Source organism: Microchirus variegatus, assembly GCF_963457635.1.
Source record: "Microchirus variegatus genome assembly, chromosome: 14".
NCBI classification, from domain to species: domain Eukaryota; kingdom Metazoa; phylum Chordata; class Actinopteri; order Pleuronectiformes; family Soleidae; genus Microchirus; species Microchirus variegatus.
In genome coordinates, this window is record NC_139815.1 from 8,468,252 (window position 1) to 8,489,883 (window position 21,632).

General features: G+C 40.7%; 2 protein-coding genes across 2 annotated transcripts; one reads left to right on the top strand and one right to left on the bottom strand.

Annotated features, from left to right (window-relative positions):
* Positions 1-450: 450 nt before the first annotated feature.
* Positions 451-17,303, bottom strand: ttc17 (tetratricopeptide repeat domain 17; the record flags this gene model as incomplete). Its single annotated transcript, XM_083900832.1, has 25 exons — positions 451-1,275; positions 1,481-1,624; positions 1,724-1,843; positions 2,200-2,283; positions 2,569-2,728; positions 2,967-3,087; positions 3,186-3,339; positions 3,436-3,728; positions 3,982-4,095; positions 5,680-5,896; positions 6,724-6,948; positions 7,338-7,409; positions 7,830-7,986; positions 8,848-8,963; positions 9,537-9,689; positions 9,905-10,017; positions 10,666-10,826; positions 11,177-11,316; positions 11,779-11,926; positions 12,037-12,146; positions 12,920-13,051; positions 13,823-13,934; positions 14,051-14,220; positions 15,717-15,806; positions 17,133-17,303. The coding sequence occupies 25 exons, from the start codon at positions 17,301-17,303 to the stop codon at positions 1,144-1,146; spliced, it is 3,609 nt and encodes a 1,202-aa protein (XP_083756958.1). The 3' UTR covers positions 451-1,143.
* A 154-nt stretch (positions 17,304-17,457) lies between these two features.
* traf6 (TNF receptor-associated factor 6) lies at positions 17,458-21,498 on the top strand. The gene is made up of 8 exons (XM_083900834.1): positions 17,458-17,486; positions 18,603-18,913; positions 19,064-19,214; positions 19,320-19,478; positions 19,608-19,679; positions 20,055-20,132; positions 20,228-20,563; positions 20,736-21,498. Exons 2-8 carry the CDS (start codon positions 18,603-18,605, stop codon positions 21,339-21,341), a joined length of 1,713 nt encoding a protein of 570 aa, XP_083756960.1. The 5' UTR covers positions 17,458-17,486; the 3' UTR covers positions 21,342-21,498.
* The last annotated feature ends 134 nt before the right edge of the window (positions 21,499-21,632 follow it).

Consider the following 21,632-nt stretch of genomic DNA (forward strand, 5'->3'; position numbering starts at 1 on the left):
ATTTAAACTCTAATCTTTAAAATAAGATGTTCACATTTGGATGCAATAACTAAGAACATTTTAGATCATTTATTTTGAACTACCATAAAAGGAGTGTTGGGGCTGATAAAAGAAATGTGTTGTAAGAGGTTGGACAGTGACACCTTCTGGTTGGTTTAAGAATCTGTACTGGAAGATTAAATGCACCATCATTTTCAGTGAGGAAAAAAATATAGTAATGAATTATTAAGACATCCACAGATTGATTTAATCTTTAGAGGGTCCAAACACCAATAAAAGACAAAAAAACTCACACAAATAAATCTGATAAAATCCACACATTGCCTTTAATACTGTACATTAATACAGATTTTACTTTTTTTTTTTCTTTCTTTTTTTTTTAAATGGATGGTCAAAGGCATATCCTTTTAACGGCCTAATGATTTCCATAAGTTAAAAAGCACATGTAAATAGCAATTTTCATTTTCTCTCTGTTGTGTTTAAATTGGCTTGGAGCAAAAACAGTTTGTAGGTCCCATATAAATAGGAATGATGAAGACAAAAAGTGCAAAAATGAAACGGAGATTTCCCATCTAACAGGCAGAGGTAATGAGGGCATTACCTTTTTCAATTTCTCATTTAACCTTTGAGTTGAGAAGTGCATATCTTACATCTCAGCATAAGATCAACACAAACACTGTTTCATATTATTTCTCATAAAAACTCCCATATTATACATCAAATTAAAACATGGCACCGTCTCCAGGTCGTAGCATAAATGCTCCTTGAGCACAAAGGAACAATGTCCTCTCCTATGTTTTAGATGCTCAATGTTCTTCAAGAAAAAACTGTGCAAGTTATACTCTTCCTATCAGTACAGAATGAGATGAAAATAATGCAGAATTAAATTACTCTAGAGCTGGGGTTTGACCGTCTGAACTTGCCTCAGCAAGAAGTTGTGCAGTCGACAGACAAGTCGTGGGCAAAATTATAGACGTGAACTGTGTGACAATTCAAACCTAATTCTTTAAGTTAGATAGGTTGATACGTCACCTTAAACCGCATGGATGCTTCTCACGTCTATGTGAGTAATCGTTGATTTACAGTTGTGTGTGTATGTGTGCAAGATAGCAGGGTACAGTGGAGTAGAACTGCTTGTGTGGTTTAGGGCTGGCGCCGTTCCCTCTTGGTGAGCAGGTAACACTGAATGGTTCTCAGTCGATCTTTGGCGGGGGCAAACTCGGGCTGCAGCTTCAGAGTGGACTCGTACCAGTGCATGGCTTTCTCAAACTCCTCCTGTCATCACGAAACACAACCACAACTGTAACTGTATAGAGCTTTCATGCTCTGTTGTAAAACTGGGTAAACGTCAATGTGGCACAATTACCAAAAAATCAAAATGAACATCTCTACAAACACAGTACTCCTTTCCTAGCTAAACAGTGTAACTCTTCACACTGTGAATAAAATATGAAAAAAGAAATATGGTTGCAGAAATTACCATTGCTATATAGACGTTAGCGAGGGTAAAGTGGTTTACGACAAAGTGTGGGGCGATTTCCACTGCCATACGAGCGACCGTGAGGGCGTCTTCCCATAGCCGAGCGTTCTGGAAGATGTTGGCCAAGCTAATGAGGGGCACGTCCTAAACAACAACAAAAAGAAAGAGTATTTTTTTTCTTCATGTTAACAATGATACTTCACACATTAAAGGTAATAAGATCAGTGAAGTGTGAAGAATTGCCTTCATATGGTGGGGGGCATAGTTGAGAGCCTGGCGTAGACAGTCGATTGCTCTCTTGCCTTGACCTTTCACCCTCCAGTACAGAGCGGCCATGCTGGATAAAACCCATGATGTCTGATTCTGCAGGGATTCAGGGATTAGGAAAGAAAAGAACATATGCAATATTAACTTAAAAGCATTGAGGATTAAAATAAAGACCAAAAACAAACACCCGTCTCAATGTGGACCTCTTTGCTATTTCAATAAAGTACCCATCTACGTCGGCAGTTAACGGCGTCATGTGCATAAATGTTAAGAAAATTAATGTAACAAAGTAATGTGACTCCATATTTCAAATTGCAAGTAAACATTACAGATCTACTACTCATCAAATGTAGCCAGATACCCAGTGTTTTAGAAGCAAAAACTGATCTCAATCTTTTTTAAATAAATAATAATAATACCCAGTCAAGATATTTTAATGCAGGATCCTTTACCTTTTCCAGTACTTTAGCTATACGCGTTCCCACCTGCTCAAAGGACTGAGGAGAGAACTTGTCTTTGCCGAGGTTCTGCAGGACCTGTGAGTGACAACAATAAACACATGTGACACAATTAACTCTGAAGTAGTGCTGTGCTAATTATTTTTCCTTTAGTCCCAATTGAACAATTGTTTTTCTTTTTGAGAGTTTCAGGGCCTAATCCCTGATGTTGAGCATGTATTATCTGTATCTGCTACATGCTTTTATTAAGAGCCTACCATTTTCAATTAAATCTTAATTGTGCAAGTTATTTTTCATTTTAAAATAAAAGGACAAAGAATGAATGTTAACTCTTATAATGTATGACCACCGCCTCAAGTCTACCTCTCGCAGTTGACTCTCTCCAGTGTAGTGGATGGCGGCACGATTGGCCACCCCTGCCAGGTGGTCGAGGGTGTGCATACTGGCAGCGAGGTTGGCGTTGCATAAAGGCTCAGCTGCTGGCTCCTGGAGTGGAGTGGCAAAGTCTATGTGGTCTGTGATGCTGAAATTAGACAATTAAGGATACATGTTTTGACTATTGTCTCTTATTTGGACAGACACAGAAAACACAGGGAGTGATAGATAGTTGGGAAATGGAAAGAGTAGTTCTGAACTATCCTCAGGTCATTTTAAGCATCCAATAAATGCAAAGTGATACCAAAAGATACATTAATCTTATTCAATAAATTATAAAAATAAAATAATAAGATTAGATATGATTACGACAGGGAAATGCTTACTCAATATTCTTGGCAGAGACAGCCAACCAGGTGCTAGCAACAGTGGTGAGGTCTACCCTCCGTGTCCGCTGGCACTCTTCTGGCCCTGGCCAGCCAAGACTTGTGTAGTCTCTCCAGCGACCTGTCCAGAAATTCAAAAACCACAAAGAACATCTCTCTAAGTTGGGTAACATCCAACTGGTGCCTTTCTTAAGTACAATATAGTTGTGAGGAATGTACCTGAAGGGCCAGGTGATGGTATAGTTGGCCCGCTGATCTCCAGGACAGAGTGTCCTCCAGGGAGCAACTCCCCATTCTGGCTGTCATCAGAGCTGGCAGCACTCTCTGTCCCGTCCGCCTTAGCCTTCCTGACCCGCTTTACCTGGAAGGTGATCTGATAGGGGGGGGGGAGAAAAGGCTTGCCTTGGTCACATCAGCCCTGCTCATGTCTTATATTATATTATTAATATTATATTTAAACTCCACTTACCCACTCTGCTCCCTCATCATCTTCACAGTTCCCGAAGCAGGGCCCACCACCAGCACGGGCACCCATTACTCGGTCATTCTTTAACACCCGGATCCCTCGCAGGTCGCCTCGTTTGCCTCCGACATCCAGTGCTCCCTCAAAAGCTCCCATCAGGTCCTCTTTCAGCTGCCAATCCTCCTCCCCTTCCACTTCAGCTGAAAAGGGTGTGGCCATTTTAGCTGATCCAGAGACAAAGGGAGCATTCTGATGCTGTCCACCTGTCTCACCTGAACCATTACTGTCCAAGATAACCTCTAGGGGTGAATGAAAAAAACTGAGTTTTAAAAAAGTGGTGTAAGTACAGAAGCACTAAACTGAGCAGGGCAGAGACACCATCTCATTACTTTTTATCAAGCCAGCAAAGTGGGTTTGTGATAGTGAGCAAATGTGTGGCACATGTGAAACTGCGCTGAACTGAACATCCAATTCTCAATGTCTACTTTGGACCAAACACCTTGCAACACTGCTAAGGAAACTACTTTGATCACATCATTATTACATTCTTACTCTCAAAAAGCAAGGAGTCTTCCATTGGAGAAATGGCTGCTACATCCTGCTTTTCTTCATCCCATTCCTCTAGTTGTATACCAAGGTCTTCCTCAACCATACAGGCAACACCTTCTGCATCAACACAAATCAAGGGAAAACTATTATTAGTCCAATACTCACCATAACAGACATCAATCAATCTTTATTTATTATTCTTTTAGACATGGAATAGACACTTTTATGCATATACTGTAGATACAATTATGCATCTTCAGTAGTTAGCGTTGGGCAACTGGATTTGCTTGAGTTAAGTTTAGAAGATGTTTCACCGGTCATCCAAGAGGCTTCTTCAGTTCTGATTAACTGGTGGAAAGAAACATGTCCACCCCTCCGACCCACTTTCAGGTCTTGCAATTGAATTAACAGAGACTGAGAAAACAACATTGCTGGAAACAAACCTTGAATGTATTCCTGTGCCTGTCTTCCACTCAACTTATATATACTTGAATGAAACTCTTTAATAATGAATCAACTTTTTGGTCATATTTTTGGCAACAGCCCCCTTTAGAGCCCAAACCATGTCTGTATGCTCAAGGTCTGGACTGACAGCCTTAAAAACTCACCACTGAGTTGTCAGAATAGCATATCACCTGCTCTCTCTCTCTCTTTCTCATTTTCCTTGTTTACTCTGCTCTGGATGATAACCTTGTGGCCTGCCTGAGACTTGCATCTGGTTCCTATTGCCCTGACTACAAGAAACTAGCTTCCTCTTCCTCTTCCCATTTGTCAGCAAATCACAACATGATTCCATTATATCTGGTTGTGTTGGTTTCTTGTGTACATTGTAATTCCGTAATTGAAAGGCTGCCTGCAAGCGATGACGACGTAAACTAGTAGATGTCGACAGACTAGAAACTTTTCAAGTAGATCTTGATTTAAAAAAGGCTGGGCAGTGGGCACCCCTGTTTCATAGTGTGCTTAATTATAATATTGTACTTTGGACTACTTGTTGATTATTACCGTTAATATAGCTTCTAACAAACCAAAATTGAGATATAGTTGTTCTTTTCTTTTTTAAATAAGAACTTACAATGGCACAAAGGCTGAAACAAGTGTGATTATCTGGGTGTGGGTGTGTGTTTTATGATTTCTTGTGTGACCTCGTGAGAGCAATATTTAGCTTTGGAGAATAAAATATATACCCTTCTAAATTTGGCATAAGCTATTTTCTGCAACCTAAATTATTGAGTGGCAAAATTGTTCCACTCCAAAACCCTTTTCACTTCACTCCTACTGATATGAATAAAGAAGCAGACACGGTTTCTGTTCACCTCAGAAAATATAGCTTATTTCAGCCACTTTTGTAGGGAGGATTTCCAACTGCCAGTTAGTCAAACAATAACCATTTTTTTGTAAAAATGAAAAAAGAAGAGAAGAGAGAAATACTTTATTTTACAGGGCCTAACATTTAGAAAACGGAGATTGGCACAGCGCCCCTAGCGACCCTCATGTGGAGGATAAAGCAGGAGAAGATGGATTGATGGATGATTAGATTAAAACTGGTGAGAAAGCATGTATATAAACTGTATTTAATGAGTTATGTGGTGCATTGTACCAATCTCCTTTATTATTTACTTTATTTTATCTTTTATGGACCCTTTTGTGAGTCTTTCTGCCAGAGCACAACATAGCAATTTAATTAATGAATTGACTTACCTAAGCAGGGGTGTCGATGTGAAAGATTGTAAAGGATCGGGTAAAACTGCAGACAACGCAGCAGATGTAGGCTGGCAAGACACTGATCACAGCCAGATAAAGAGGAGGAGGATGAGGAGGAAAGGGCCATCACCAGGATGTGGCGGAACAAGTCCAGAGCACCGGTCACATTGCCCTGGGCCAAGTGCACACTCACCAGGCTGAGCAGAGTGTGGGGCTAAGGACGGCAAAACAAAACAACACAACGCAGAGGAATATTTAGCTGATTGATAACACACATGGAAACTGACACCAATCTGAGTCATAAACTAATTGTCCATTATCATTACGTCTGGATGTGCCCGTCTCTTTCAAGGCTTGATTTCATGACAATTTTGAAGGGTTGCTTATCAATTTCTGTCCATGCTGACTTGATAGCATTTTTGCAGGTGTTTTGGCCACATAGCCTTCCCATGGCATGCCTCAGGTTGAAATACAAGCAATCTGCACTACACTGGTGTATCACATTCATATTCATCTCACCACCATGAGAAGACTAGCCCTTTTTGACATGGTACAACATACGTCTGAACACTTCCATTGAACAAAGAATTCAAATTGTGGCAAGTATACACATAGGTCAGAAATATTATTGAAAAACACGGGATTCAGATGTTGATCAAGTGGCATTAAGGGCCAGGTATCTTTTGTATCATAAAATGATGAATAATGGCTTTATTGTAAGTAAATTGTGCTCATTAATAGGTGAGAATATATTTAACCGTGTACATAACCATACATCATGAAATTCAATTTAGTTCAGTTACAATTCTTTTTTTGTTAGATTGAGCAAAGAAACCAGACAATATTCACATTTAATAAGTTCAAACAATCAGAAATATTGTTTTTAACCATGGAAATGATTGTTTCAGCTCTAGTTCATGAGTATTGTATTCTACAAAGAGCAGCAGACTGACTGTCTGAAAAAGCTGCTTATTTGAGGCCACCTAGACAAAAGTTATACTGTGGGAGTGAGTGACAATCCAGAATGTGATGTGTCTTTACCTCTGTTTCGTTGAGTGGCAACGCTTGCTCCAGCAGTGTTTGTGCATGGGTCGTCAAGCGATGGTGTAGCAGCAAGTTAGCAGCATTGGTGAGGGGCAAGTGATGGTGGGAAGTTGGAGCGGAGCTCAAAACTTGGCGCAGGCACTGCAGGGCACGACTGCCATTGCCTTTGGCCCGCCAGAATAGAGCTGCCTCATTGAGGACCTGCCAGCGGGGTATAGTGGCCTATATATACAAATAAACTTAACGTTAGAGAGAGTTTCAGAATTACTTAAAAGTCCAGTGTTTTAAATTATTTTGATTTAGAAGAAATTGAAGATAAAATAATAATAATTTGACGCAAACTAAAGGTCACATAGGTTCTCCAACACACTTGGCAGGAAAGGATGAGGTAAGGGATAATCAGCTGCAACATGCAACCTCAATATATTTTACACAGTGTATCTTTAAGTGACTCATGATCAAATTCGAGTTTGAGTAATGACATCATACGTTCTGATCAAGGCCATAAAATGTGGCACTTCCTTAGACAATCAGACTTGTGGTATTGTACATTTAATAGCAACAGAAACATTATTGTGCTGAAATACCAGAGGATTGAGAAGATTGCTTACCTGCGTCATAGCTTCGGCCACTCTAGAACCAATCTGCTCCAGGGTCCATCCTCCACTGCGTAACTGCAGGATCTGTAATCAGATACAGGGTTGCTACAGGTTTCCTACATCAAGATTTTCCAGACTTCTTGGTAGATTTTCTATCACAGTGTTTTTGGCTGCATTGTATAATCCTGGCTCTCTTAAATCTGGAATGGTGCTGATTTGTAGAGGTAATGGGTACCCATAGAATTTCCGTGGGACCTATCATTTAATGATTAACGAATAAATTGCATTGCTTAATGCTGGTAGCCTATGCTGAAACGTGTTTGTTTTGCTAAATGTATTCTAACTTTATTATTATGGCTTGGACTGTGTGTACTTATCTCACAAATGTCAAGGCATTGCAATTGTATAGATTAATATTCATGCTTCAAAGAATAAATCAATTAAGAATCTATGAAAATATTTAGGAGCATCTCATTGAACATATCTTTTTCAAAACACACATACCTGGGAAGCAAAGGAATCTGGCACCTCCTTTTCTTCCAGCTGCCAATCTATAGAGGCTGGCAGGAGGGCTGGATATGGTTCGGGGATGGGACCACAGTCTGGCAATGTCACTGCCTGAGGAGGACTGCTCTTCCCATAGAGCAGAGTTGCCACTGGGCTAAATGTACACAATTAGACATGGTGATAACATGGAGGCATAAAGTCGCAATATGCTCACTTCCCTTTAAAGTATTCCCCTTTGCTTTGGAGATCCCTCCTAGTCCTGTTCATATTGGCTTTAAGGTAGATTTTGTATGATCTGGGGCCTCATTTCTACGTCAAGTTTGGAATTTATAAAAAAAAACTTGACATGCAACACGCGGTCCTTCACACAAACACTTTCTGCGTTTTGCACATATGCCAACTTATCAGGCGTACCTTACGCATAGTTTTTATAAATGAGCCCCCTGAACCTAAGTGCGGAGCTCAGGTGCACAGGTATGAATGCACCAACTTGGAGAAGCAATTACATGCTATCCCTCAGACATGAAGATGTGTTTTGGGTTATAAAATGGCCACATTCTTTTACGAGTGTGCACTGAAACGTGCCTTGAGCCACACTGAACAAGAAGTTGTCCAAAACTGTTCGAAAAAAAACTGTTCAAAATCATTAGGGCAGTGATTTGTTGGGAATTTGCCAAGAACTTATGCATGTGTAAGTGATTAGTTAAGTATAAGACATATTTTATGTTCAGTGTGAAGGAATTAATGGCATCTAGAGGTGAGTCTGCAGATTGCAAGCGAGAAGGAGAAAGTACTGCAATGCAGAAGAAGAGAACATGCTCCTAGCCTTGAATAAAGACAAAGATAAAATATTTATGATTTTATGTTGTTTCTGCTAATAATTCTCCTAAATTCTACACACTGGCACTTTAATACCAGGTTAGAAAAGGTTATTTGAGGAACTTGGTGGAAAGTAGCAATGCAGCTAATAGGTACTAGATAGAATCCCCATTCAGCAATGCGCAGTATACTTTACCTGAGAGCCTGAGTTTCAGGTGGAAGGTAGTAGGTTGGAAGCAGGTGAGCAGGGGGAACACTTGGGTACTCATGGGCACAGTCAGTCCTCTGAGGCCACAGCATCCTCTGTATGTCCTAAAGCAAAACTGTACCGTCAGCAACTTATTCTCTACAATGGCCTTTTATTATCACTATCAAGTGTACACAGGTATAGCACACACAAAAAACACATAACTATGCTTAATGGTCATATGGTGACCAAATCTGACCAATATTGCAACAACTTTACTTATTTAAAATCAAAATTCAGTTTAATATACACTGTGTAGTAAATTGGAAATGTGATGAAGCACCAACATAAGACACCTTTAAATGCACTCAATATTGCTATAGCATAATGCAAACATAAAAACTTAAACTGATTTTATTCACAACCAATCAAGTTTCCAAAATTCCAAGGACCATGTCCTTTCTTCAATTATTATTATTTTTTAAACATGTCTATACAACAAAAAAGTGATCCACCTTCTCTACAAAATATTCACTTTGTTTTACATGTGCAGTGTGTTTTAAAAATTGTGTTAAGTGTATAGTAGCATTGCAGAAGTTTCATTTGTACATTTGTTTTGCTATTCATTTGATAGTGTGCTCAAAAATCACAGAGTTTACATACAACATGTGGATGTGCGTTCATCTCTGTAATCTTGCCTGTGTGTAATCCTGATGATTGCCCCACAGGGCAGCAGCAGGGTCTTGGTCTCCAGAGACAGACGGATGGAGCTGGGGACTATCTGCAGTCTGATTTGAGTTATGCTCAGACACAAGCGCCACGCTGGATGCCACTGACGCCTCCTCTCCAAACTAAGAATGATAAGGGAAAGAGCAAGTTGTGACAAAGGATTTCTCACAAGTAATGTGTGAACAGTTTGCTTGATAAACACTAAAAGCTGTAACACATAACACAATATTGGTGGTGAAAGAACAGCGCATTGTGATTTGAATAATATGTGTCGGGGAAAGCCTGGAGAATGAATCACCTTCTTATAAACATCCTACATTATAATATATAGACTTACTTGAACAAAGTGGACGTGTTCAAACAGATCACCCCGATGATAGCGCACAGGCAGGTCAAAGGGGCAGTAGAGGCTGCGCTGCTGCTGACCCAACCGGCACATCTGATGGTTCCCTAGAACACATGTGACGTGATGCTTCAGGATCAAAGGAAGTACAGTTACAAAAAGTAATATGACAACTTCTACAGTCAGGCACATTAAGTCCATGCAACATTAGTAGTTAGGTCATATATTATATCTGCACATATCCTACTTGATTATCTCAATATCTGATTTGTTTACACCAAGTCACATATACCATCACCCTTTCCCCTCCCGTAGAGTGGTCCTATCGCACATACACTCCTCACAAAAAGTTATGGATTTTCGACAAGAATATCCCTATGAAAAGTTCATTCTTCATCTGCAGTTCAATGTACGCAACAGGATGTGCCCAGAGCAGAAGGATCTGCTGTTCAGGAGACAAAATCCTTATGTCACGATTGCAAGCTTTTTCAGAGCACTTTCAGAGCCCGAGAATACAATAAAACCCAGCGTTCTCAGCAGTGGCTGAACTGTTTGTTTCGAAACTTTAGGGCTTCATAAACGAGGTAATAGTGCAGATACACAGCAAAAAAACAGCATTAATTGGAACTTCCGGTTTAAGGGAGCTTTACGAATATATGATGTACTTAATAACTCTACTCTTGTAGACCAAATGATTAATCGAACTGTTCTCTTTCGATTTTGTCCTGGTGCTGTTTCTGTGCATGACATCCTACCAAGTTGGGCTTCCTTGGCCATCTGGGTTTCATGGATAATGTTGCGCAGAATCTGCTCTTCCTGTAGCAGCTTGTGTTTGTCCAGTGCCTCCTGCTGGCGAAGGTAGTGGTCATGCTGCTTCTGGTACTCCTTTAGCTCATTTAGCGTCCGCTGCAGAGATCTATAAATATAGCAGAACGAGAACAGGAAATACAGGACGGTTGGCAAAAATACATAGCATGGTTCCCTTAAAAAAGCCAATTTATTCTTAAAAAGAAAAAATACTATCTGCCATATCTGATTTTCTGTTACTTAATTACAGACTACCCTGAATTGTAATAATAAACAATCCACAATGAATCACTAAATGACTGTGCTCTATAGGCTCATTTGCAGAAAACTGCTATCTAAATGTTGAACAGTGGAAACAAACTGCAACAAGAGAAGAAACAATCACAGCAGTGACAACATAACTATGGGTTACAAAGTATACTTGTAAATGGATAGTTTATTATTTGGGCGCCTGCCTACCTGTGCTGGGCTTCCAGTCGCTGCTCCAGCTTCTGCTGACAGAGCACAGCATGCTTCCTCCTCAGTGCCTGCTCAAAGCCTGGCTGAGCCTGCAGTGCCTGCTCGTAACACAGCACTGAGTGGTTGTATTCCCCAAGCATCTAAGTAGACATTAGTAATAGAGCGAGTATAAATATGACAGAGATTGAGCACTGAAACATTGTTATGTTTTAAACCAACCTGGAACATAACGGAATGTAAAGACAACAGTGAGTATTTCATAATGGGAAAAAGTTATAGGGACTCAATTGTAAGCATTATACTCTTTAAATATGGAAAAGCTGAGCGCTAAAATCGGAATTTCATAGAAAAAATACTCATACATTAGGTAAAACTATGAAAACTATAAACTTTAATAATACCTAAACATAAAGAGGATGATCTGACTGTTCATTGCTGCCAAGTAAAAAAACTAAAATAAAAAATATGTGACCATCATAGGTAAGATTGAGGTTGACTGGCCCTGAATGTATTCTGCAAAATTCAAGAAACAATCAAGGCAATACGATACCATAGTAAATACACAAGCTCTCTTGCAGTTGAATGGTTTCCCTTTGACTCACAGCATAAATATTGCCTAAGGTGTAGTGGCTGGTGAAGAGATCTGAGGTGAGGTCCAGGGCAGCGTGGGCGAGAATAGCAGCATCTGCTGAGAAATGGGCCCGGTGCAGAATGTTGGCCATGTTCACAAGGGCGATATCCTTGTGTTCCCTATAAGTACAACAAATGCAGCATCAGAACGTGGACATCTGTGGGCAGCCTCATACAGTATATTACAGTATATAGGAGGGCAGTTTGTTTTGCGACCAGTGTAACAGTACCTTGGGGAGAAATGCAGAGCACGCACCACACAATCCACAGCCTTCTGAGGCTCATTCTTTATACGCCAATAAAATGACGCCATGTTGTACAGCACCCATGACGATGAATTCTGGAAATAAAGAAGACACGCATGTACACTTTTTCTTATTTTGCTGGATGGGTATCGGTCACATTCGTAACTGGGGTTGCTGGCTGAGGTTCTAAACACATCTTCTAAAAGCTGATGATGATAAAGGAGGGCAGATGCACACACACAAAAGCAAACACATACTGAGCAGAAACAAACAAGATATTTCTTGTGTTGGTTTCTGAGCAGAACATTTGTTTCCCTCTGCACACATCTCATCGTTCTGTCTAAAGCCTGGATCACACTGTTTGCGTCACAGCTGCATCACAGCTGCGTTTTCATTTCAGTGCCCATGTTAACAAATGAGCATGTTCACACTGCATGGGCGAGAAACATGTCTATTTTTGAGCTACGGAGTCTCGGAGTTGTTCACACACGATGCACAGCGTTCCCAGTAAAAATATAACAAAAATGAGCTGTTGATGATGATATTGATGCACTGGCAATATGACATAAAACTGACACATTTTACAGTACTTTTAGCATCGAGGTTGAATCTGAATAGATGAAAAACATGCATATTTTAGTTGTACAACTATTTAAGCAGCTGTATGTGGAGAAAGGGGAGGCTACAACTACAGGAAACACTGTGTAGGTTATAATTATATCAGGTGAAGGACCCATTCTCTCTAAAGCAAAATTAACAAAGCAGAAACACAGCCAGCAAGATTTGACCCAGCCGTAACGCACACAGGACGCATGCAGTGTGAATCAGGCGTAACAGCTACGGGGTGGGTGGGGGGTGGGGGGCTTACCCTCAGTAAACCGTGATGGATGTGGTGGCCCACCTCATCGACAGTACGGCCCAGCTTATGAGACAGTGCGCTAAAAATGGGATCCTCCTTGGAAAGCAGTGGGGAGGTCAGATTCCCACGCTCCTGCACACCCTGATGTACAAACAGAAGAACAAATGATAAGAACCAATTACTTGGAATTTAGAAAAAAAAAACTAATGCTACATCTTCATACGGAAAAATTTTAAACTATTATTAAAAGTATTTATTAGTTTTAACACACATTGCCTTTATTTGTTTTACCAGTTTATTCCACTTTGGGATTTGAAAAACATTCAGATGTGGGCTTTTTATCTTAAAGAAATCTTCTTCATCTGACTTATCTGTCCAAGTCAGTACAAAAAAATGTTTTTCAGATCTCAAAGTAGAATAAACTGATAAAGCAAATAAAGGCAATAAATGGATGACTGAATATTCTACCCTCTTTGTCTGTTACATGACAGGAATCACTGAATGGAGGACAGTGTCATCAAGTTCAATACGTCCAATAACACAGTGAAAGAAACTCTCATTCATAAAATTTAAATACCAGATCACACCAGTGAATAAAACTGATGCAAAGTCAATCTGTGCTTACAACATACATGACCCATGCTTAGTTTATAAACTATTCAATTTGAAACAGCTGATTTATTGACGTGCAGCTGCCACCGGCCTTATTAAGTCCTTATGGTCATAAAATGAAGCCAAACAGTTCAAAATCATTCTTAATATTCATTCCATATCTGGCAAAGAGTACTTAACTCAAAATTCAAAATTGCTGGTGCATCCTTTTCTTAAAAATAGAAGCTTATTATGGCATGTTAACTGTGTGATAGTAGTTGTTTCTAATAATTGTATTTTAAAAGTTTATCATCCACTCACCCTGAGATGCTGAAAAGCATGGATACTATAAGGTAGTTCAAACACTTTTGCACATTCAGGCTTTTCTAGATCTGGAGGCAGTGCTGACTGGGAATCCACATAGTCTTCAGGGCTAAAAGTAGGAGAGGGGAAAAAATGTAAAATAGTGCACCATCCACTTTACAGAGACACCATGGAGCCAAGTAAAATACTGTTGTTAATGATGTGTTTAAATCAGAGGAACCTTACCTGATGTCCTTGCCTTCCAATGAGATAAAAGTGCCATCGTACAGGTCCAGGTCTCCCAGAGGAACCTTAGCCATGATGCAGTCTGCATCTTCTTTGTAGTGTCTCTGCTCCAGGCCTGTGTCTCTGTCCTCATTCTCCTCAATGTGAATCTTCTGTGCCACAAGCTGCTTCTGTTTATCACAAACAGAGAACAAGCAACCAATGAAGACATGTATAAGAAATGGACATTTGACAGAGTATGTAAGACGAACAAATATGGATGCAACGGTATTGTCAATTTCACAATATCACAAAATAACTAAACTTGTTTCATTTCAGCTGCAGTGGCGCAGAGCAGAGGGAAGTGAGACCTACAGAGCTCATAATCCCATTTATGCCCATCACTCTTTATGCGTTTTGCTTGCTGCCTTTACAGATCACCAGTGAAAAATGTGTTAGTGGCAACTGAGAACAGAGCATGGTTGCAGGGGAGAGAGAGCGAGGCGATGATTCTGAAATTGTGTTTAAAGCATTTTGGTTTCCCTGTGTCAAAGTGTTAGGAGAAAAGGTGACCGATTGTTGCCGGGACTGGTCAATGTTTTTCTTGCCACCTCATACAAAAAATAAAACCACTGGATTTTTCTGTTTCAATTATTCAATCTTTCCAGGCTTTAATTGTCTTTTTAAATATTGCAAGTATTACAATATATTACACAGGTTTTTTGCCTGCTAAGCATATCAGTCTGTTGCACCTCCAACAGTGCCAGAGGACCAGCCACAGTGAAATCAGCTGGGAGCCAGATTTCCAGCCCTTTAATTCCAGAGCATCTCTGGGTGGTGGAGCAACGGTAGGGACGGCTCACAGCAGCTGGCTTTAAGATCCTTAGGACCCTCAGTTGGTTGGTGTCTCACATTCTGAGCCACACATAGAGGCTCCCGTTCGCTGCTTTCTCCACAAGTTCCCTTCTTTTGTTTGGATCCCTTGACTCTGAGGGATTATAGTAGCTGCTGGGTGGATTGTCCAACAAAGCCTCTGCATTCGACTTCAACAGGGCAGGTGATTGCACTTGATTGTGGCTCCACCTGTATCAACCCAGGGTCAACGCTGACTTGCAGCCAGTGAGAAATGTGGTGAAAGTTGGGCTTCTGGGCATCGTTGAGGCTGCAGTTCGTTTCTGAGCTATACTCAACATGTAATATCTGTGGGCTTGGGATGGCGTCGTATGTGGACCTCACCTGATTAGGAACCTCAGTCTTGCCTATTTGATCTTCCACATTGGCCCAGGATATGGCTCTGTAGGTGACTGCTTCCCAATTTGTCTAACTTCCTTACTCTGACCTTTACGTATTTTGATTCTGCATCCTGATGACTTTGGACACCACAATCTTTTCCATTTTTTTCATGGCTTTTGACCACATCTTAGACAAAAGTCTCTACCTCAGCCGTCCCTGCAATGTTGTAACCACCAGACAATCTCCTAAAGTTGTAACTGGCAGTAAATATTGTACAATGGACTTGCTACCCTAGTGTTATTGATATCACTCGAGTTTGATATCTTTACAGTCCTGCCAACAAATCTGAAGTGGGTCAGACTAACCCTGCTGACAAGACAACATGTATAGGGACAACCATGTTCACACTTTCTCTGCCAATTGAAAAGAAAAAAAAATATTAAAACCCACAAACCTCCAACTTCTTGAGGTAGTTAACACGAGTCTCTTGCCTCATGAAGATCACAACATCATGTGGGTGCTTCAGGTTCAAAGGGGAGTCAACCTGGAACAAAAATGGTGCATTAAGGACTAACATGCATGAATATGACACAAATTCAATCTAACAGTATACTGAAGTGATACTGAGACATGTTGGAAATATTCTATGCCCATTTTTCTAAAATGGTGGGTCACAGATGTCTGCAATAAACAAATTGGGATTGGTGAAAAGCTCCTCTCTCCTTCTTTTAGACAGTGTGCTACAGGACTCTCGAACACTCTCTCCTCAACCAGGGCTTTTATCCCAAGGTGCTGCCTCTAGACAAAATTCCAGTGTGTGTTTATTATCTTTATTATTTACTGCATTATATTTATTTTCTATATTTTCTATAGAATTTGAATAATTTCACATTTGTTGCAGCTGTGAATCTAAACAAACTGAGACTGGAGGGAGGGGGAAATAAAGGTGTGCAGCTAATTGCAATTTTTATGATAGATATTGCAACTGTGGTCAAGGTTTAGATCAAAAGTCACCATGTAATAGATAAAAAGTGTTATTGAGCATTATCCCATGATCCAAACGTGAATTACTATGTATCCAATTTGAAAAATAAAAGTAAGTAAAATATTATTTATGTTCAACATGTATGTGGCACATTTTAATTCGTATAGAATATAAAACAATCAGAGATAGAAGCATTAAACTGCAGCCTCAGCTGTTCAGCCAGATAGCAGAGTGTTAGCTACTCTTAATAATAAATATCGTATATTGCCTCTCCTAAAACTACCGGGATATGAACTTTGAGCCATAACGCCCAACCTAGGCATAATGACATCATGTCATACCATACTATTTCGTAAAATAAATATGATAGGTGCAAAAAACACGGGTCGCTCATTTATTCAGGTTAAATGTGTATCCCAAATATTCCAACTCAGCTTCCCAGATCTTCCAGTGTCGGTGACATGAGCGTTATCGCGGTGCTTTGACAGGTGACAAATCTTGCCGTAAAGTGAGGATTATTATAATATAATATAATATAATATATTATAATATATAAAACCGACTTATGTCGTGGACACAGACTTGGCTCAAGCCTGAAATTATCTGTTGGTCATCTTGACCTCAAACTAACTCTCGATATCGTCATGCATAGGGTGGCTGTTGACTTAGCCACACACACACCGGATTTATCTTCCTGTGTGACATTGACGACACCAATAAACGAGTGTTTCCGCTTTCAAATGAGCCATTTAAATTACCAATTTGAATTGTTATTACCGCGTAACGAAACGGCACGGATAATCGATAAAAACACAGTTAGCCACACAAGCTAGCCTAACCTATCGTAAGCGTTAGCAAGGCAACGAGCTAGCGAACTGGCATTACTTGTTGTTGAATCTTTCCGTCTTCTGTGACAACCCAGTGAGTCGTCGCTCCTCCAGAATCCACTATGAGTATGCAGAGGAGGATAAAGAGCTTCCCCTGAAATGATGGTTCCCGTGAACAGCTGACACGACAGGGCAAAGACTCAGGACAGATTTTCCTGAGCACCGCCATCTTTCTATCTGCTTTTTTGCTCTCTATGGCAGTAAAGTGTAGGACCAGCCTCCGGCCAGGCGGTGGCGCTGTCACAACGTCACCTGACAAAAGAAGACACGAAACACGTAGATGACGTTTGGGGGGAGAAAAAAAAACAGGAAATGCTGTGAAAACGAAAAGTCTGAAGTTTTTACCTCCAAGGTGTGTATACAGAGTTGAATGTAGACTAGATATACTAGCGTAATACCCGGTTTTGTTTTCCGACATAAATTGTACTTTACAATGATGAGGACGCGTATTTTTGCCTGCTTCTTTGGTCAGTATATTTAGATTTACCTCTGAGCTTAGCCAGTGTCGAAGTTGCAGTTCCGCATCCAGGGGCATGACTGTTCCATTAACATGACAACACTGATTTGAACGTTGTTAGTGAATTGTAGTTGTCTGGAGTTATATAACACCGTCTTTTACGAACAAATAGGGATGTAACAGTGTTGTCAATGGTTACTTATTTTACTTTCACAGATACTTGTTTACGTGTAAACCTGCAGATTTCGAGTTAAATGTGTCCCTACGTTATTTTTGTTGATGTTAAACTACAAATCAATCCTTTGTTTCTTCATATAGAGAGTTAGAGATGATCAGGAACATAGTATTCAACTTATATTTAAGGATCGAAAACTTTGTGGTAACACCTACATTTTAAAAACAGGTTTCCTCCAGACATATGTACATGTGTGTCTGTGTCATATTACGGATACCGGGCTGGAAAGTCCCAGATAATCGATCATGTTCAATAATTAATAAGAGTTATTCCTAAATCCTGATAAGAGGGTCTGTCAAAAACATTTCTAAATATTATATACATGTTTAATCAGTCATTGCATCAGTGTGAGTAGGACTGTGAAATGGAAATCATTTGTATCTGTTTTTTGTTATAGAATAGTCATAAATGTAAGTAGGTGCACTTTGTACAAACCATGGATTCCAACACCATATTGTCATTTAGTTGAAAGATATTTGGTTTACTGAGCTCATATAACTAGCATAACTTCACCTCGCAGGCAGAAAACACGTTTCATAACAAGAGTGGTTTGATTGTTTGGCATGACCGAGGCCTTAAAAAAATGACAATAGCATCCTAGAACTAAATTCGTTCATGTGAGGTCACAGTCATCATAGGACATTGTAATACACAGTTTACTTGTCCATAGATGTTAGACAGACAGACACAAACTTTTTGTTGGAGGTTGAGAGCTTTAGGACTTGGCCCGAGAAAAACTATACAAATAAAAAACAAATTTTTGTCCCTCTCCACAGATGGCTTGCTTTGAAAGCAGTAAGAGGAGTGTGGAGGAAGACAGCTTTGAAGGAGCTGGTGGTGGAGAGCTGTCCAGTTGTGCTTTGGCAATGCTGGAAAAGGCCAGCCCATCAGAGAGCCCCGGCACCTTTATCATGAGCACCTCCAGTAGTCTCCAGGCTGCTGCCCCGCTTCAGGGCTACGATGTGGAGTTTGACCCACCCCTGGAGAGTAAATATGAGTGCCCTATCTGCCTCATGGCTTTGAGGAATGCCGTTCAAACACCCTGCGGTCATCGTTTTTGCAAGAACTGCATTGAGCAATCTCTTCGGTATGCTACTGTGCAACTCTCCAAATTGCATTAAATACTGACTGTGACATGATGCATTTGTTAAACTTTGATTAGCATTATAGTTATCTGTCAAGTAGTGTCTATCTACTAATCTAATTGTGCGCCATAAATTATGTTTTTGCAAAACAGAGATGCAGGACAAAGATGTCCTGTGGACAACGAAATTCTTTCACATGATCAGCTGTTTCCTGATAACTTTGCCAAACGGGAAATTCTGTCATTAACTGTTTGCTGCCCAAACTCTGGTTGTCTTGAAAAAATGGAGCTACGACATTTAGAGGTGAGAATTTTGAAAGCAGCTCAACCATGTATATTGTGTGAGCTGAAGCTTTCCTACTACAGAATACAATGCCTTGCATGTTTCAATGTATTGTTTTTCTTGCAGAATCATCTGGCTCAGTGTACGTTTGCCACTGCACCTTGTCCGCAGTGCCAGCAGTCTGTGAGGAAGAGCCACCTAGAGGAGCACACAACTGTTGAGTGCCTCAGGAGGCCTGTGGCGTGTCCAGATTGTGTAGCATACTTTGTTTATGAGGAGAGAGAGGTACAGTCCACTCACTATTGCACCTTGCATTTTTCTGGAATAGTTATCATAGGAGAATTACTAAGCTGTATTTTTTATGAATGTATGGGGATTAGTTTCATTACAATCTGTTTGTGGTTGCTCCTCCAGCTTCATGAGCAGCAGTGTCCCTTTGCTAATGTGAAGTGCCAGTACTGTGAGATGGATCTCATCAGAGACCAGGTGAGTGCTGCAGAGTGTGACATGAAAAATGGTCTCTGGTCAATCAGAATTTTTATGAGGGGAAACATAGCAGGGCATTAACCATTTGCCAGTTAATGTCTCTTGACATGAGCTTCTCTTTTATTTAAACGATGGGGAACTATTAGTGCATGTTAGTAGTGATGTGGGCCCCAACCAATTCTGCAATACCAAGTGCACACGGTGATGTTCAAATAGTTTTTTTGTATGAATCATTTTGTAGGAAATCTGTTCATCCCAAGGGTGTTGCCTTTCACAACTATACAGGAATAACCAGCCTCTTGAATTTCATGTCAGAAGCCTGATTTGCATTAAAAAAACTCAAACTAAACTAAGGCGATGATGTTTTCTTTGCAGATGGAGTCTCATTGTGATACAGATTGCCCAAAAGCACCCATAGCCTGTAACTTTAGCACCTTTGGATGTAAGGAAAGGGTAGGTGATCTAATTCAGTGTTTTGTCTGTTACACATCTCCATTCTCACACCCCAAAGACCAGATGTCAAAAAGAAAACTTGTTTGCCTCTGCAGATGCAGCGCCACGAACTGGCTCAGCACATGCAGGAGTTCACACAGATGCATATGTGGTACATGGCAGAATTCCTGCGTGGCCTTAGTCTGAATGGCACCACACCCAAACCCCTAAGGGCTCATGGACCCTCTGTTATGTCTGAGGATCTAGGGGCTGCAGCATCAGTATCTCCCTCTAGTGGGCCCAGAGTAGCTGTAGGCTGCAGCAATAGCAGCGGCAACAGCTGTGCTCCATCTCAACCTAGTGAAGAGATTCAGCAACTCAGAGAGATGGATGGACGATTGGTTAAGCAGGACCACCAGATTCGGGAACTCATAATCTTAAAGGAAACTCAGGTATGAGATTCATTTATTAGTGTATTAGTTCAGGCACACTGCTTCACACATCATTGACCTTTAATATGTTGCCTCCTTCTCACAGTAGTCAGTCGTTATTGGCAGTTTGATGTCTGTATCTGTATCCTTCTTTAATCTGATCTTCAAAACTGTTGTCCCATCTCCTATTCAGGCAGGCCAGCTTGCAGAACTCAGGCGTAGGGTGTCAATGCTGGAGGAAACGGTGAAGGAGCTGGAGGCCCAGCAGTGTCGGGGTATCTTCATCTGGCGCCTCAAAGCTTTCTCTGCCCTCCTGCAGAAACAAGAAGCAGGACTGCCGGTGGTAGAGCACAGTCCCGGCTTCTACACCGGCTCTCCTGGTTACAAGCTGTGCTTGCGTTTACACCTGCAGGCCCCCAATGCCCTGCGTTGTTCCAACTACATCTCCCTCTTCGTCCACACCATGCAAGGGTCTTTTGATGGGCAGCTGACGTGGCCTTTTCAAGGCGTCATCAGGCTTGCGATTCTAGACCAGGGTCCGGAGGGTCACCATCACATGGAGATGATGGAAACAAAACCAGATCTGCAAGCCTTTCAGAAGCCCACCATCCAGCGCAACCCCAAAGGATTCGGCTATGTTACCTTTTTGCACCTGAATCTGCTGAATCAGAGGGCCTTTGTCAAAGACGACACCCTTCTTATCCGCTGTGACGTGACACCACGTTTTGACAATATGCTTCAACGCGAGGGACCAGCTGTGCAGCCAAGAGGACCAGAGGCTTCAGTTTCAAGAGACTGAAGTCAAATATGTATCTACTGGGTCATCATTACACTGAAATGTGTGTACTTGGGTATTACAATGCATATCCAAATACTATGCCAATACTGCTCAGTGCATTTTATTTGTGGAGAGAAGGATGAGAAGAGTTTCTGTTGTCAATCATTCAAAATTTGTAAACCGCAAATATGCTAGTATTTATTTGATAACCATGTTTCAAAGTTTATTTTAATCGATAAAAACAGCAAATACTTTCAATTCATTTTACAATCTGTATGTCATCACCCACATGGTACAAATTGTGGTAGCAGT

Bases quoted from the DNA above. Each gene is read 5' to 3' on its own strand.
- traf6 (XM_083900834.1), top strand. From the start codon at position 18,603: ATGGCTTGCTTTGAAAGCAGTAAGAGGAGTGTGGAGGAAGACAGCTTT. The intron at 19,215-19,319 runs GTGAGAATTTTG...TTTTTCTTGCAG, and splicing joins TGGAGCTACGACATTTAGAG to AATCATCTGGCTCAGTGTAC. The intron at 20,564-20,735 runs GTATGAGATTCA...TCTCCTATTCAG, and splicing joins TAATCTTAAAGGAAACTCAG to GCAGGCCAGCTTGCAGAACT.